This window comes from Actinia tenebrosa, unplaced genomic scaffold (assembly GCF_029948245.1).
Source record: "Actinia tenebrosa isolate PJP-AT-01 unplaced genomic scaffold, QUT_ActTen_1.0 PGA_scaffold1__47_contigs__length_23844297, whole genome shotgun sequence".
Classification (NCBI taxonomy): domain Eukaryota; kingdom Metazoa; phylum Cnidaria; class Anthozoa; order Actiniaria; family Actiniidae; genus Actinia; species Actinia tenebrosa.
In genome coordinates this window covers 18164645-18181265 of record NW_028292578.1, presented here as the reverse complement: position 1 = coordinate 18181265, position 16621 = coordinate 18164645, and the positions used below count along the sequence as shown (strand labels likewise).

At 38.0% G+C, this 16621-nt stretch overlaps 2 protein-coding genes across 2 annotated transcripts; one reads left to right on the top strand and one right to left on the bottom strand.

Moving 5' to 3' along the window:
* The first annotated feature begins 271 nt into the window (after positions 1 to 271).
* Positions 272 to 8484, top strand: LOC116307239 (transcriptional adapter 2-alpha). The gene is made up of 19 exons (XM_031717400.2): positions 272 to 306; positions 385 to 497; positions 575 to 634; positions 717 to 808; positions 883 to 923; positions 1372 to 1431; positions 1697 to 1759; positions 2168 to 2256; positions 2618 to 2690; positions 4109 to 4172; positions 4257 to 4300; positions 4607 to 4637; positions 5348 to 5427; positions 5911 to 5982; positions 6767 to 6852; positions 6964 to 7007; positions 7081 to 7124; positions 7567 to 7640; positions 8268 to 8484. Exons 1-19 carry the CDS (start codon positions 288 to 290, stop codon positions 8457 to 8459), a joined length of 1341 nt encoding a protein of 446 aa, XP_031573260.2. The 5' UTR covers positions 272 to 287; the 3' UTR covers positions 8460 to 8484.
* Positions 8456 to 16395, bottom strand: LOC116307238 (protein moonraker). The gene is made up of 20 exons (XM_031717398.2): positions 16266 to 16395; positions 15531 to 16066; positions 14482 to 14787; positions 14018 to 14077; positions 13699 to 13923; positions 13453 to 13585; positions 13257 to 13366; positions 12985 to 13059; positions 12579 to 12869; positions 12334 to 12413; positions 12092 to 12125; positions 11945 to 12003; positions 11574 to 11661; positions 11397 to 11480; positions 10932 to 11008; positions 10760 to 10853; positions 10177 to 10264; positions 9886 to 10083; positions 9325 to 9541; positions 8456 to 8940 (listed from the first exon to the last, which is right to left on the bottom strand). Exons 2-20 carry the CDS (start codon positions 16053 to 16055, stop codon positions 8805 to 8807), a joined length of 2880 nt encoding a protein of 959 aa, XP_031573258.2. The 5' UTR covers positions 16056 to 16066; positions 16266 to 16395; the 3' UTR covers positions 8456 to 8804.
* Positions 16396 to 16621: the final 226 nt, after the last annotated feature.

Sequence of the window (16621 nt, the reverse complement as noted above, 5' to 3'; positions counted from 1 at the left end):
AATCAAAGGAAAATAAAGAGAAAAATTAGAAGACAATGAAAGAAAAAAAAGAATCAAAAATGTATTTTGTTTTGGAGTCAAGGGAAATGCATTTAAGCTCTATGGAAACTTACCTTGATTCAAATTTTAACAACGTAATTTGTGCATAGAAAATTTCACTTTTCAACAAGAAAATTCTAACTGCAAATCAATCTCTTCCTTTGTTGACGTCATAATTGATCCACAGGAAACCCATCGCTAAGATTTTGAACACGCGGGAAGTCTGGTGCGAGCTAAAGGAAAACAAAATGGCGGTCATTTTGGAAGGTTTGTAGTTTTTCCTCTGATGTTTTGCTATTTTTTTGTGGATTAAAAAAGATTTAAACTTTGCGTTCTTATTTTCAGAGATGGCTACTATTAATGAAGACTATCTAGAGTGTTTTATTTGCGACAGAAGACTAAAAGAGCCATATATAAAGTGCCACGAATGCCGTCCACGAGTCAGTGTTTGTTGTCAGGTACGAGGCTATAGATATATGGTGATTTTCTAGTAGTTTCTAGTCTTGTTTAACAAGATTGTCTTCGTCTTTTTCAGTGTTTTTCTCAGGGAGGTGAGTCAGGGCAGCATTCAAGTGACCACAACTATGAGATAATTGTAAGCCCACTGTAGAAAATGTTTACGCAAATTGTGAAGTGATTTTCGTTGTTAACATCAATTTCATATACTGTCCTTTCAGAGCAATAGTATCTGCATACTGGAAGAATCATGGTCTGCACAGGAAGAGCTGGCTTTACTGGATGCTTTGGGAGACTGTGGAATGGGAAATTGGTATATATACTTTCCACTTCAAAATATTTGAATCAGCTAAAACATTTAAACCAGTTTAAAATTTTTAATTTTAGGGCAGAAGTTTCCAAGCAAATTCAAACCAAAACTAAGGAAGGTATGTTCAATACATCTGGTGCTCAGTGTACTACCTAAATATGACTCTAAAAATAGGGATCTTTAAACGTTTTTTTGAGTGTTCTTTTCAAAATTATCTGTGAGTCATTATTCCAAAGGTGCACATGCTTCTCCCCACCCCACCCCGAGCAACTCCCTGGGCATTTGACTTTTTTGGGCAAAAAGTGGTCAAATTCCCCACCGTTCAGGCTCCACTGAGTGGTCAAATGCCTGCCCTGCCCCTCCAGTCTGATGAACATTGAATTTTACCTAAAAAGTACTTAACTGAGTATGCATACATGCCCACCCATTTGGCAATTATTTTTTAGGGGGTGGGGGGAAGGGGGTATGGGCTCCTTTGGGTTTGAATCATAACAATATAATATGCCAACTTTGTTAACTTTTATTAATAAGAATGCTTATAAATCTTGCTTACCTTATTCTTTCAGAGTGTGAGAGTCATTACGAGCAGCATTATATCAAAGAAGGAGCTTTTTATGGCATGCCAGGTAATCTTCAAATCAAATGTTATCAATACTCTAAAACAAGCTCAGGACTGATCAAACTCCAGGGGCAGATCAAGGGTTATAGCCAGGGGGTAGGGAGAGTCCGGACCCTCTTGAAGAGCACTGATGAAGATAACTGATAGTTTGCACATTATTAAAAACAAGTGCACAGCCGTATCACATGCTTAGCTGACTGATAAGTTGTTTATCATTTAATTCTGCAAAGAATTGCTCAAACTCTCATCACTTTGTATTTTACCAATTCTAGATTTAAGGTCAAACACGGACCCTTTATATCGATCAAGATCAACATGCCCTATTGCATTCAAAGGTAGGGATTGGTTTTCTCACCGAAGGAGTTTCTAAAAGTACATGTACCTTTGTGATTTGAAAGTCCTTATAAAATAAATAAGATTGGTGTTTACTATTCTTTGATATCTCTTTTTGTTACCAAGATATTCAATGAATATAGAAATTACAAAATGATGGCATCATCAATGGTGCCTAGTAAGAAGTCAAATCATCAAAAAGAGGATATCTCTGCAAGAATTAGGCCCACTTGGCTGAAACTTGTTAATTATAGTGCAAGAAAAAAAACAGTCAGTTTGGTATGTTTGATGATGTTGCCATGGAAATAACCTTGGACCCAGGCCAGAACAGTGTTACAGTATGGGGCAATTACAGTGGCCTGCCATTCTCCCAATCATTAAAGGGATTCTCAGTTCTGTTCTTCTTTCAGCATCTGAAGATCCACCTCGTCCACCCATGGACTCAGTGAGAAGTGTGGAGTTAGCTGGCTATTCACCTTGTAGAGGAGACTTTGTGATAGTACGTAAACGGCTTTTGAGAGTTGTGTGTGAATCTTGACAGGACTGATTGACATGTATAGTGTGACATGTATGATAGACCCCTTGCATTGATTTCGTAAAGGAATATTGTTCTGGGTGACAAAACAATAGGGCGTCTTTTCTTATGCAAAAAATCCATTGTTTTGTCCCCCACAACAATATTCCTCTTGGGACTGGACATTGCAAAAGTTCTATGCTATGTGCACAGTCAACTCTCTTGTTGAACAGGGCTCTAAAGTTTTTATTTTAGTTATGGAGGCATTCCCTGAAAACCACATGTGCATTTACGATGGGCACATCCTTTGGAAAGATTATTTTACTTTTTTCTTCTTTTTCACCAGGAATATGATGATTATGCAGAATTTGATATTAAAGACATTTCATTTGATACAAGTGACTCCCAGCTTCTACATGGTAAATAGAGACACTGGTAGTCTTGACTAATGCTTTTACTAGATAAAATAATACCCAATCACAAATGTTTAACTAAATATTTTACCCAGTTGGTTGAGGATTGTTCTGTTGTATGGGTGGAAATCAAGGGAGGTGTAGCATTGTAGTACAGTTGCCTCTGACCTCTGGAGTTTCTGGTTCAATTCCCAGACACATGTCAGCAGAGTTAGTTTAGGTCTCTCTTGATTCAAGGGGGTTTCTCTTGGTTCTCTGGTTTTCCTTTTTCAACCAACTTGCTAAATTCAAATTTAATCTGTGGGATAGCTGTGCCTTTACTGATCAGCTCAGAGGTTGTTTCTATGAGTTAGCCATTCCCTGACTTTGATCAACCCCTAGGTTGTTTCAGGGTATCAAATGAATTAAATAAGCTATGAGGGGGGAGGGGGGTTGATCTCTGGCTGAACTGTGGGTTTCAATAGATTTCTTTAACTTAATATTGTCCCATTTCATACCACATGTCATTCCCTTGAGTATCATTTTTTCTTTAACTTGGGTTTAATGTTGTCCCATTTCATACCACATGTCATTCCCTTGAGTATCATTTTTTCTTTAACTTGGGTTTAATGTTGTCCCATTTCGTACCACATGTCATTCCCTTGAGTATCATTTTTTCTTTAACTTGGGTTTAATGTTGTCCCATTTCATACCACATGTCATTCCCTTGAGTATCAATTTTTCTTTAACTTGGGTTTAATGTTGTCCCATTTCATACCACATGTCATAATCCCTTGAGTATCAATTTTCTTTAACTTGAGTTTAATGTTGTCCCATTTCGTACCACATGTCATTCCCTTGAGTATCATTTTTTCTTTAACTTGGGTTTAATGTTGTCCCATTTCGTACCACATGTCATTCCCTTGAGTATCATTTTTTCTTTAACTTGGGTTTAATGTTGTCCCATTTCATACCACATGTCATTCCCTTGAGTATCATTTTTTCTTTAACTTGGGTTTAATGTTGTCCCATTTCATACCACATGTCATTCCCTTGAGTATCATTTTTCTTTAACTTAATGTTGTCCCATTTCATACCACATGTCATTCCCTTGAGTATCATTTTTCTTTAACTTAATGTTGTCCCATTTCATACCACATGTCATTCCCTTGAGTATCATTTTTCTTTAACTTAATGTTGTCCCATTTCATACCACATGTCATTCCCTTGAGTATCATTTTTTCTTTAACTTGGGTTTAATGTTGTCCCATTTCATACCACATGTCATAATCCCTTGAGTATCATTTTTTTTGTATAACATTTGTACCTGAGAAGACTCAAGCAAACAATCTAATTATCAAAGGAATGACATTAGAAAGGAGAACATTGCACACAAGCTAGAGCTATTATGAAATATTTCAAAATATTTTACTATATTTTTTTAGAACTCAAGTTAGCAGCGGTCAAAGTCTTCTTCACCAGACTAAGACAAAGATGGTACAGAAAAAAGTAAGATATTTGCAACAATAAAAAAAGGTTTTAGATGATGGAAATATGAATTTAAATGTTTTACATTCTATTTTCTTTTCGTAGGATTGTTCGCAGATATGGATTAATCAATGTTAGGAAATGGCAAAGTATGTTTCACTTAGTTAGGTTACATATTCCAAACTGGTAGTCATTATGCTTTAACCAGAGTTTATAGCAATCTTCAATATTATTCAAACTAAAACTAAGTAGTCAGTGAGCTGCCATTTTGGTTTTTCACTGGCACGAACTGGTCAAAAATGTAAAATGTACCAACAGATTATTTTTGATTGTCAGTAGGTAAAAATCAAGCAGACATCTAACAAAGTACCAATTTTGTTTAATTAATGAAAACTGCTTTTATTAGTCATCATAATATTAATGTTACAGATACATTGTCATTTTTTTATTTTCAGTGCTAGAAAGACGACAGACAAAGTATGAAAGGTAAATAAATGAAAAAGCATCTCCATTTCTTTGTCGTTGCACAATATTTATTGCATAGACCTGTGAGATATCTACAGCATACCCTTCTTACAAAGGATGACTGGAATTAACAAAGGGTGTAGCTAGCCTTAAGGCATTTGTTTCTTTATGAAACTACAAAGTCACTATGCAGGGATAATTACAGTAGTGTAGGGTGGGGGCCTAGCTATTGCCAGACTTCCTCCCCTCAGATGATATTAGATCCATGTCTTGCTGGAAGTTAGGCTCAGTCTTCAACCATCAGGGTTTTCTCCCCAATGAAACCTGACAGCTGGAGACTGAGCCTAGCTGGAAGTATGAATTCTCTTTTTTGGGATACTTAGAGTGCTTTTAGTCTCACTGTTGAATAGTTGACGTCAACTAAATTAGATAAGTTATTTACTATTTTAGGTGACGTCACCTAAATTTGAAACTACAAGTAAACAGCTACTGAGATCAGGGGGAGAAACGATGATACAAATGGATGTCTATTCACTCATTCTCTGGTAAAACAACCCCCCGGATTAGCATGACCGTTATTTGGCACGCTTTTACTATGTTTAGGTAACGTCAACTAAATAGTTCACTATGTTAGTTAAATTTATCTAACTATTCAACAGTGAGACTAAAAGCACTCTATTTATCTTGTATGTTGGAGGAACTTTTTGATGCATTATTTTCCTATCCTTTAGGGAATTGAGAGAAAGTATGAGACCTTTTGCTAGACTTCAGACTCCAGAGGAACATGAAAAACTGTTACAAGGAATCCAAAGTAAGATTCTCAAACTTGAATGCATGAATAAATTAATTCAATGAATTAATCAATCTGTCAATCAATCAAAACGTGAATGAATAACCTGGAAATTAATTGAATGAAAAAAAGTGCCTCAAACAAAAACTTCATTATTAGGCAGATTAAGATTCCCGTTTTTCTTTCCCGCAAACGGCAAACGTGACCACGTTTTCATCGTTTCCCTACAATTCACTTCACCTTTTGCAAACCTTCCCTACAAAGACACATATTCTTATTTTTATCTACTACTTGGAGATCATTGCGATTCCTTTTCACTAATTTTAAAGAATTTTTTAATGGTCAACTGACGTTTCACGTTTGCCATAAATGAGAAGCTTAACCTCTCTATTACTTAAATAAAAACCTGAAACAACCTCTGGGCATTGCTAATTCACAAATCAAATTGGAATTTGAATGGAAACATTTCATCTTAAATTGCATCTAAACTTACATTTTTTACAGTGGAAAATTTCTTGAAACAAGAAATATTATCACTTCAAGAATACAGAATGGCAGGAATTCAAACAAAAAGAGGTAAACTTTGATAAACGATGGTATGTAACATGCTTTACCCCTGGATTAACTGGCACAGGAAGATAAAAATGTATCGAAGCCCACAAGAAATGCAACATTGGAAACATTGTACTGCAATGACTGCCCGCAGAAATCGTGCCTGGACACGTTAACATTCCTGTGAGCTATACTCTACAGTACCTGGTTATATGACCTCCTGATCATTAGCGCCCTGTCTGCTACCAGAAATTTCCATCTAGTTATTATATAATCTCCCTCCATTGATGGAGTTCCACCATGCAGCTCTGTAGGACACTAAAAATTTGCTCAGATCATCAGCACATTTTCTGAGCACATTTTTGTTTGTTTTAAATCTTTTACTGTTATTGTTTCATGAAATTGAAATGTACACGATTAACTTTTTTTTTAATAGTACAAATTTCAGACGTTTTTTGTCCTCCCTATTATGAGGCACCTTGATTCTTTGATTATAAGCCCACCCAGAAACCCTTATATAATCATGATAGTTTTGGTTCATCAGCTTTTTAATTGTAAATTAACCCAAGCTTTCAAGCATCTTGCTCTTCATCAGGGCAAACGGTTGTAAACCCCCCTACCCTACCCTACCCCTCAGCACCCACTTAGGAAACAGCTTATACTGGTGACCCTCCCCTCTGAAACCCCAGCACGTTTCAGCCTTCAATTATATAATTGTGTAAGCCCAAGGCTTATAACCAGGATTCTATGGTATGTTATGATTATCTATCCTGTTTCCTTATTGCTGGATTTGAATACTATTTTCCAGGTGCTCTCATATTTGAAAAGTTAAAAAAGAACCACGAAGAGCAAGGAAAAAGGAAGATACTGGATGATATCCTGATACACATAAGGGTATTTAGATATTTTACGTCTTATTCATTACAGCCTTACAGACAAAGAACTTGGCTCTTTCCTTAATGGTAACAACTTTGACTTCTTTTATTCTTTAATTGATTTTTTCAGGACCAGAGAGCTTGTCAGACATGGCTCCAAAGACAAGCTTTAATGTAGGCATTCAAGTTGTTTCAATTGTTTTTTTCTAGGTGTGTTAGTTATGATAAATGTATTTTTTGTTGACAGAGAAAGTGGCAAATCCCTTGCACCAATTCCGCTACCAAATCTTGGTAAGTGTTGCAAGTCATTGGTTGGTGAAGAATTATTAATTCAGTATAGTCTTTAGAGAAAAGTTCCGAAACTGAGATGTGGGTTTCTTATTGGTGGGAAGGGGAAGGGGGAGGGCTGCGGCTTCAGACGGAAAGGTCATCAGTATAAATTTAAACTTTTGATTAAATTTAAAGCTGTTTTCTCAGTGGGCGCGGAGGGATGGGGCAGGGGGGTTTACAGCCCCCTCACTTTTCCCTTTTCCTATACTAGTTTCTTAAGTTTTCCAATCCTAGCCCCCACTTTTTAAGGTGCTCTGCGGCCCCTGTTACTTGTTGACTAAATAGGGAGGGCTTTTTTAATATATTTCTACCATGCATCACATGCCATGCATCACATGCCATGCATCACATGCCATGCATCACATGCCATGCATCACATGCCATACATTGTATGTCTTTTCAGGTCGTAAACAAGCTGCAAGACTTGATCTTACAGGAACACCAGGATTAGAACAGCTATCCCCAGACGAGAGAGAGGTATGTTAGTGGCATAACACCATCGTAATCAGACCATTATAAATATCTACTCATGATCTGGAATCAAGGGTGGTGCAGCAGTAACCAACTGAGATCGACTATTTTTGGTTAGATTTTTCGTAGCTGGGGCTGAGAACAATGTAGATTTTTCGTGTTGAATAAAATAGAATTTCACCATGAGTTTAACTAGTAGCATTTACGATCAATTTAAAGAAATGAAGAATTCATATTTTATGGGTTCTCTTGCATTGGCAGAACCATGGGAAATGCTAATCAAAATATGATGTTGAATCCTCAATTCTGATTGGTTGATCTTGAGTTTGTTCTGAAGGTCAACTCAGCTGGAATGCACTCGCTTCTCACCTCTGGGGTCGTGGGCTCGATTTCTGGACTTTAGGGTTTTTCTCCAGGTTCTCTGATTTTCGTCCCTAACGCACAATTAGCTAAATCCTAATTCGATCTGAGAGTTAGCTGTGTCCCGACTTAAATTTGCCCAGAGGTTGTTTCAAATCATGGACAAACTTTGTAGTGTAGTTTCTGGAGGTGTGCTACATCTCATGGATGTACTTTTTGTACAAGACCTATCCCAAAGGGGTTTATCACGTATCATTACCTTTTATATTTCAGTTATGTAGCACCCTCCGTCTCCTTCCCCTTGATTACATTGGTTACAAGAAGACAGTCATCAAAGAGAACGAAAAATACGGCGAACTACGCCTCGCTCAGGCCAGGGCACTGATACGAATCGACGTCAACAAAACGAGAAAAATGTACAATTTCTTTCTCGATGAAGGATGGATTTCCAAGCCGCAAGATTAAGGAATAAAATCTATCTTTATTATCAGTTATTTTCATGTGTCGTTCTTCAAAATTTGTCCTCGGCCTCGTTCTCAGGTATCTGATTATTTTCGTTCAAAACCTAGAAACGAGGTCTTGCGCTGAACCAGGTAATACATTATTTATTCTTGTACAAGAGAATTTTCAATACAAATATAATGGCAATAGTTTATTCTTATTCTACAAGGCTCCTGAATTACCTGAGAATTGGAAGTCTATTCGTTATGTGCATGTTTTTTGGGAGAGAAGACTTGTTTAAATTAGCGGAGAGGGGTCCCCTAATCCTGAATACGGATTCTATCATTAATGATTGATTATATTTTGAAGTTACTCTGCAATACTTTTGTCACCGCCCGCAGCAACAAATTCTTGTTTATAGATGGTCTCAGTGTATTCATCACATACATCTCCTAGTTCTTCAACGACGTCTTTTATTAGATCGTCTAACAGTTCTTCACTGACTCTAAAGCAAAAGACAGATCGACAAATCATTAGAGATGATTTCTTGTTTTTGCGACATATTTTGCTTTAAATAACGTGTGCGTGGCGTCCCCCAATCAAAAGGTTATTACCTTTTAGGGAATTCTAAAATCGACGTCCGAAATTTAAGTTCCATCGGTAGAGCTTCGAACAACTTCTGGGTCCAAAACGGAAAACAGTTCTATAAAGATGTTTCTTACTTTTTTCATGACTCAATTTGGTGCCCAAAATTCTAATTGTTTCAGGTTAAATCATTGAGAACATTTTTCGCTTTGTTAGTGGTTTTTGAGAGCAGTTGTAACCGGAAATACGTCACAACTTACATTCTCTTTAAACCCCTCGAAACATTTTACTGACTCCTACTTACTGGTCAACAAGTTTCCATGGATTAAATGATCCCTGTACGTGTGTCGCGGTGCTTCGTAGAAATCGCTCGTATTTACTCCTATAAGATGCTATGCTGGCGCGTAATTCACTAGGGACAAACAGAGCGATGGTCGGCCTTGACAGGCCCTTTATTGGTGGGAGACGACGAGATGGATCATTATTAGATGGTACATATGAGCCCCGATGTGAGTATATGCCTACGAGAAATCGAGTGAAAGATTAGATGCTAGTAAGTATACATTATCATGGCTTACTGTTCTGGCCCCTCCTTTTCTTGTGCTGCCTTACCGTGGTTTCAAAGGCACACACTTGTAATCATCCATGGGAAGGTATATAAAGGGACATAAGGAAACCAACTTGGACTTGGCGTCTTATTGAGCGGTTTTGGGATCAAAAACATACGTTACTAACTTGCAGTACGCATATAGTACGACATGCCGTAAGGCTTTAATGGGTCCCCTTTCCTCTTGCGCTTCATCCAGTCAAGGCACAAAAACACGGCAACAGTAAAATACAATACTGTTGCAGTATGACGACCTACCATCTAGAAGCGACGCTGTGCTATCAGACATACTCGGGTCATTTTGATCACCGAATCTCGCCTTGTCCTTCCTCGACTGCGATTTCTTTTTCAGTTTTTGTATTCCTTTTTCCAAGTAGCCATCTGTTCTCTCGGGACGATCCTTTGTGAACATGATTGGCTCAGGGTCTTTGGGAAGCGATCCTTTCTTTCTAGAGTCTAAAAAGGTATATATTTTCTCAGCTTAATAATTCCCATACTTTGGGGTGTTTTTTTTTCAAATTCCTTTATTGACAATCAAAGCTGTCATACCTGTTTGGTGATGTAGTGTTCGAGTGGGTGCGTCAGTCTCGGAATATTTGATTTGTGTCCAATGGCGGCGAATCTCGTTTTCGACTTTCTAAAATTGAAATCATTTAAAACACTTTTTAGTGAAAATACAAGAGCACAATATCTGTACTACCCATCTTTCCTGTTCCATCTGCGCCGCTACACAGGCTATGAAAGCCATGAACGAACCTGCTGTGACCGTGCCGTGCCGTGATTCTGACGTGACTAAGCATTACTCGAATCGGCAAATTTTATGCACAATCGAGCACTGTTATTGGTTCAATGTATGCTGTAATTTCTATACCGTGATGTTTCTCGTCTCTTTCGCAGCCGACATTAGTGTCAGTGAGGATCTGGGACTGACACTAACGACGGCTGCCGGAAGAACACTGCGCATCTGAAATCTGCGCATGATAAATAAGAACCTCCAGTAAAACGTCTATTGTACCTCGAAGTTCTGTAGCCTTTGCACGACATTCTCTAGAGTAGAGTTGTTCTAAATACCATTTGCAATGCTTCTGCCCTCACTTCACCCCCCACAGTGTAACCCCCCCAACCAGTGTACCTCGAAGTTCTGTAGCCTTTGCATGACATTCTCAAGAGTAGAGCTGTTCTGGATACCATTTGCAACTACTTCTGCCTCGTCGTCCACTTCCAGTCTGAACAACAACGAAAATAAAGTATTAATATGATTCAGATAAAAACCTGTGTTGGCAAGGAATAGAAGATTGTGTAACCTTTGAAGTTCTTGTACAGTATCGTCCAGTATGTCGTCCAGGATTCCATCAGCAAGTAGGTGAGCCTGTTCCATTGTCTGCGATGTCACACAAAAGACAACATAGGTAAGTGAATACATTAGGACTGATTGTTAAATATCTAGATAAATTTATCTAACTCATAACTATTGAGTGACTTCACCTATGACAATATTAAAGCGCGCCAAACCCAGTAGTTTACTAGTCAGACCGGGTTTAAATTCTTTTTTCTTGGAGAAACGACGAACCGCGAATATGGATCTCGTAGGTACACCATAAAACATAATATAACGCAATATAACGCAAATTGCTTACCACATTTTTAATTAAAAAAATGAATAAATCACAAAAAAAAACCCAGCAGGAGAGATCCACTCTTGACAGTATTGGGGAAAGAAGGGTGCTGCTATAGAAAGAAAGATGAAAAGAAGAAGTGGCAAAACTTACTGTCCGTGAAGTTAAACTTGTTAATTGTTGTTGAAGTGATCGCTTGTTTCTTTCCTCTTGTTTTTTGTTTTCTTTCATGATGGCCTGATTAAAGAAAAGCCTGATTGTCAAATATAATAATATCTTTAACACAAAACGCGCCCTTGCTTTCAGCTTCTTGGGGCCAGGCAAAATTACCTCTGCTCTGTCTAGTAATGGTTTCAATCTGTGTATAATGGCTTCTTCAGTCTCGTGGATCATCTGACGGGCAAGACGAACTCCATCACTAAAACAAAATCAAAAACGTGTGAGAAATTTTAACCCATGCCTGTATTTTTCAGGGCGGATCTAGGTAAAGTTAAAGTAATGCTACCCTTTTCCTGTGGTAAGGGATTCTTTTCTTGTGAACTAAATTTGCCACACTGACAACACACTTTTGTTAAGATTGCCTTGCCTCCCCCACCCCACCCCATCCGGAATTTCCTGGATCAGTCTTGCATATGTATTCTCGATCATCACAATGAAACTATTTCAAACCCCTTGAAAAAAACAGTGAGATGTGACTTAACCTGCTATAGGCCGGCTGCTGGTGTCTTCTTTGACGCAAATCGTCCTCAATTTCTCTAAGCTTAAACAGCAAAGAGTAGCAACATTAGATGAAAAGTACTGGCGAGGATTGATGAAATGGACAATTTGACAGGAAGTCAGTTACTTACTTTTACTTCAGCCTCACGATCCAACCATGCTTGTCTGAGGGGAATAACAACAGAAAAGAGTATTTAAGCAATGGTGATATTGATGATGGTGATGGTGATGGTGGTGGTGATGTTGGTGATCACGATAGTGTTGATGATGATGATGGTGGTAATGTCTTCAGGGGTAATGACGTTGACGATGGTAATGACGACAAAGGTTGATAACTGGATGATATATCAATTCTAATCATTCCTTAAATCACCTTGCAATCTCTCTTTCTAGCATATCTCTTTCCTCTTGTAACATTTGTCTTTGGTACTTTGGGCTTCTTGGGCTGTTAAACTAGAAAAAAACAACATAATAAATTACTAACGAAGAAAAAAGAATAACTTTTGCTTCTCATTTGGGGAAAAACAGCACAGAGGACCCCATCATTATCTTCGTTTAGTTGCGACTGTACAAGTTGTCATTTTCATTTTACCTTCCATTTCCCATTCTTTCACTTACCTCTTCCTCTAGTCTTCGGCGGTGTGACTGAGGTGAGGTCTGGAGCTGCTCACAAAGCCTTTCTGGAGTGCCAAAACGCTTGGTGGGTGTTCCTTGTTTGGGTGTCTGTATAGGAGACTTAGTGGGTGTCCTAGGAAGGGATTTGGGTGGCTGTTCAAGTATTTCTTGCCTGTCTTGAACTGGAGGGACTTTCCTCAAGTTAGAAGCTACAGTGTCTTTAGCAAAGTGTGCGTTTTGGAGATCTGGTGGTTTTACTCTTTGAGCAGTCTGCTGGGCACGTTGACGCTTGGCCTAAGGGTGAGATATAAAGGGTGTTTTATAGATAAATAAATAAAAGCATAATACAAAAAGTAACTGTGGAATCCAGGAGTGTAGAGGAATTGTATAAGCTTTAACTGCATCATACCTTAAGTTGTGCTGGAAGAAGAAGAGATTTCTTTGCAGGTAAATGTTTGGCTGGAAAGTGAACTTTTGTTTTGTTCTGAAATTAAAGAAAGAAATATGACTTTGTTAGTGATACTAAAGAATGATGTAAATAAGGGGGAATGGAAAATACAAACAGAGGGCAAGAGAAGAAAGGAGAGAAGAGAGGTAAGGCAAGCTGAGGAGAAGAGAAAAGAAGGTAAAAGAAGAGAGGCAAGCTAAGGAAAGACAAGCTAAAGTGTGGAGAAACCATACACTGTCAGGCTGTTTAGTATGCAAGGCTTCTTCTCTGGCTCGTACAAGTGCTTGTAAACCAGCTCTCAACACTGCATCTCTTTCTGGGGAAGGATTTGGAGATTTTGCCCCTGAAAAACAATTACACAGTTATAAGATGTACATAATATTACACTTATTCTCTTAAAGGATAACTATACTGATAAGGTTGACATACCCTCCCTGACTCTTGCTATTGGTCGTTTGCTGTCTCTAGTTGGTGGAGATGGCTGGATATTTTCCAATTCCTTGTAGAATGCATTCTGCTTTCTTATTTCCTCTTGTTGATGTCTTTCATACCCAAGTGGTTGCTGCAAACGAAGTTCAGATACTCTCTCAGTAACTATTTAGATTATATTTTTGTTAGTGGGGCTTTACAGAGTAACAGAGATTTCTATCATCATTCCGTAAAGTCCAAACAAACCTTAGATCCAATCTTGCCGACTACCAGTTCATCTAGTTGGTCATCAGTGGCTACCTGTAGTTGAGTCGTCAGTAAGGACAGTTGTCTTATAAGAATGGCTAGGTCCTGATACATGTATGCTGGAGCATGGCTACCTTTGGGGTGCAAAGGACTTTGGCTTATGAAGGTCTGGAGGGCCCGAACAGCTGCTCTATGGGCTGCAGCCAAGCGATGTAGTGTTTGACTCTGAAAACGAAATAACAAAAATTATTTCTTAAAATTAATGTAATAATTAACTCTCCAACTGCATGGAGAAAGATTTTGTGGATATAAGCCTCACCTTTTTTGTGTGTTTAATATTTGTTCCCTTTTTGTTCAGCTCATCCTGAAGATCTTGCACCTACATTTATAATATATTTATTTATTAACAATGACATTTTTTGTACAACTTTACAAGCATGAACCAGTTGCACATCTTTTGCTTATTTTCAGAATACCAAAATGTGGCAGGTTTGCCATTTTAGAAAAGAGCTGACAAAAGTTGTTGAGTCATTAATGTATTTTAGGTAAAGGGAAGCATGGGTGGCATAGAGCTTGTCTCTCGTCTCATAAATTTATGTGAGTAGAGTTTCTAGTCGGTTCTTTCCTATGCTTTGAGGGTTTTTCTCCAGATTCTCTGGATTTTCTCCCCTCCAAAAGTCAACTTCTAAATTTAAAATTTGATCATGGTTTGAGGGCCACAGGATTATCCACTGGCTAATAAGTGCTACCCCCATAAAACAAGGAAATAATTCCTTATGGTACCTGACGCTTGAGCATATACAGCATTCTGGATGACCTCGCTGCTTGTTCCTCTGCTCTAGCCACTTGTCGTTCATCTAGTTCTTCGTCCGAGAGTCTCATATTAATATCCTGTCTTCTCTTCATTCTTTTATCTTTGTTACGCACCATTAATGGTCTATCTTTTTGGATGTCCTCTAGCTGGTTCATGTATGTGTGAAGCTCTTTTCTCAGTTTGCGTATTTCCTTGGCTTGAGGACTTTCTCCTTCTGTGTCCATCTGATGACTGGTGTCTGGGTAGAAATAAAGCTCATGCCCTCTTTGCAATTCCTAAAGGAAAATTCACTTCATCAACGATGTACTTCAAGAGTTTTTCTTCAGTTTTCCTCCCTCAACCAAAATTAACTTAAATCATATTTTACAACCATCACTCCCTATAAGAGGTTCTTTCAACAGTGTTCCACACTCCATATGCACTACCATTACATTCAATATTCACAACACACAACACACAACAACTAACTGTTGATTTATACAAAGGGCTGAAAACAGTGGGTCATCTTGGAATTGAACCCACAACCCCAGATATGTTCAATTACACAGTGGTGAGAGACAGTGCCATAACACTGCTGTAACATTGCGAACTCAGACATTTCAACAGCTTGTCATGAAATTGGTTACTGCTGCCAGGTATAAGTTTACATAAAAGGTACTGACTGATTATTTTTGAATGATGGCAGCCAAAAAAAGAAAAACAAATTTCAGGTTGCAGCTTGTAACTTCCAAATTCACAGAATATGGAAAACTGCAGTAAAATAGTCTATAAGATAATATACGCATTGTACTTCCTCTTATACTGCACAAGCAGTGGTGCTGGTACAAGGGAGTGGGAGCAGGAAGAGGTGTCATACAAGCTTGCTGAACACAGTTCTACCCATTCACTTCATTTTTATTTTTCTACAATCCATTTGGGGGGGGGGGAGGGTGGGGGTTGGGAGCATACTGTGGTTTGGTTGGGGAATATCCTGGAGGTTTTATATGATTCAAATGATACAGATTAATGTTCATCTTACCTTTTCTTGATGTTTCAAAGCCTTTTGAACACGATGTCGCATTGTCTCTTTTGGTTGAACCTTTTCAACCCTTTTTGCCTTTTTACATTTTGCTACCTTTTCTTTACTTGGAGATTCATGTCTCGCATTGATTTCTTCATTATTTGAGACCTGATTATCATTAGATGGCATCAGCTTTGCTCTCTTAATATCCCTTTTTGCTAAGTTTACAGCAAAAGCTAAGCGATCTGTTGACAGCACAGAAGATGACAACCCTTCCATCGACCTTGTCACAAATGTTCTATTTTTGTCTTCTTTTGGTCCTTGAAGCTTCTCTATTAAAATGGGCTTTGGCTTTCTGAAGCGTGTGGCCATATTATCGGGTGAGAGTGGTACTCCTATGTTAAATTGGAGCTGCGTAGAGAGTTGTGGAGCAGGGACTTGTAAGGCAGCAAGACGCTGAGGGAAGGCATCTACACTGGAACTCGTCTGCTGAGGAGGAAGAAAGCTTAGCTGGGTTCTCTGCCACAAAGCGTTGGATGCCATGATCCAAATCACTAAAAAACAAATCAATAAAGTAGGATTATTATTAGCGGTAAATCAAATTAAATATCAGTCAAACATGTTTAATATTACACAAAATTTGGATGTAAACAAAGAGAAAAAATTCGGTTTTTTCAAAGAAGTTTCAAATGGAACACTAAAAATTGCTTTAAAGAGCAATCTAATAAGCTTGATATCGCTAACAGAACTTACCTGAGTTTCTTCTTGCTTGAAAAATTATATTTTTGATTGATATTTATTTTAGTGAGGACGATTATACATTTAAATAAAGACACCGGACAGAAATCAACACCAACAAACCGCCATTTTGTTTAAATAGTCACGTGATCATAATAGCATCACCACAGGAAGCCCAAAGAATAGGTTTTCCACTTGTCATATTTCTTCTTTTATTAGACAGCTCAAGCAAGGAATTTTGTTCTCAAGAGAAAGACGTGGTCTAAAATAAGAAAACTTTTCACCCAAGGTAGATATAATCTATACAGTTTAATATGCAGCTCAGTTTTATTTTAGCTTCCTGGAAACATGCCAATCACAATAATTTACAC

What these genes read in the sequence shown, in the direction of transcription:
- LOC116307239 (XM_031717400.2), top strand. An exon ending in AATTCCGCTACCAAATCTTG is followed by an intron (nt 7,125 to 7,566) that starts GTAAGTGTTGCA and finishes ATGTCTTTTCAG; the next exon opens with GTCGTAAACAAGCTGCAAGA. An exon ending in TATCCCCAGACGAGAGAGAG is followed by an intron (nt 7,641 to 8,267) that starts GTATGTTAGTGG and finishes TTTATATTTCAG; the next exon opens with TTATGTAGCACCCTCCGTCT.
- LOC116307238 (XM_031717398.2), bottom strand. Translation starts at nt 16,055, where the DNA reads ATGGCATCCAACGCTTTGTGGCAGAGAACCCAGCTAAGCTTTCTTCCT. An exon ending in CAGCAGCCGGCCTATAGCAG is followed by an intron (nt 11,662 to 11,944) that starts GTTAAGTCACAT and finishes ATTTTGTTTTAG; the next exon opens with TGATGGAGTTCGTCTTGCCC. An exon ending in CAAGTTTAACTTCACGGACA is followed by an intron (nt 11,009 to 11,396) that starts GTAAGTTTTGCC and finishes GTGACATCGCAG; the next exon opens with ACAATGGAACAGGCTCACCT.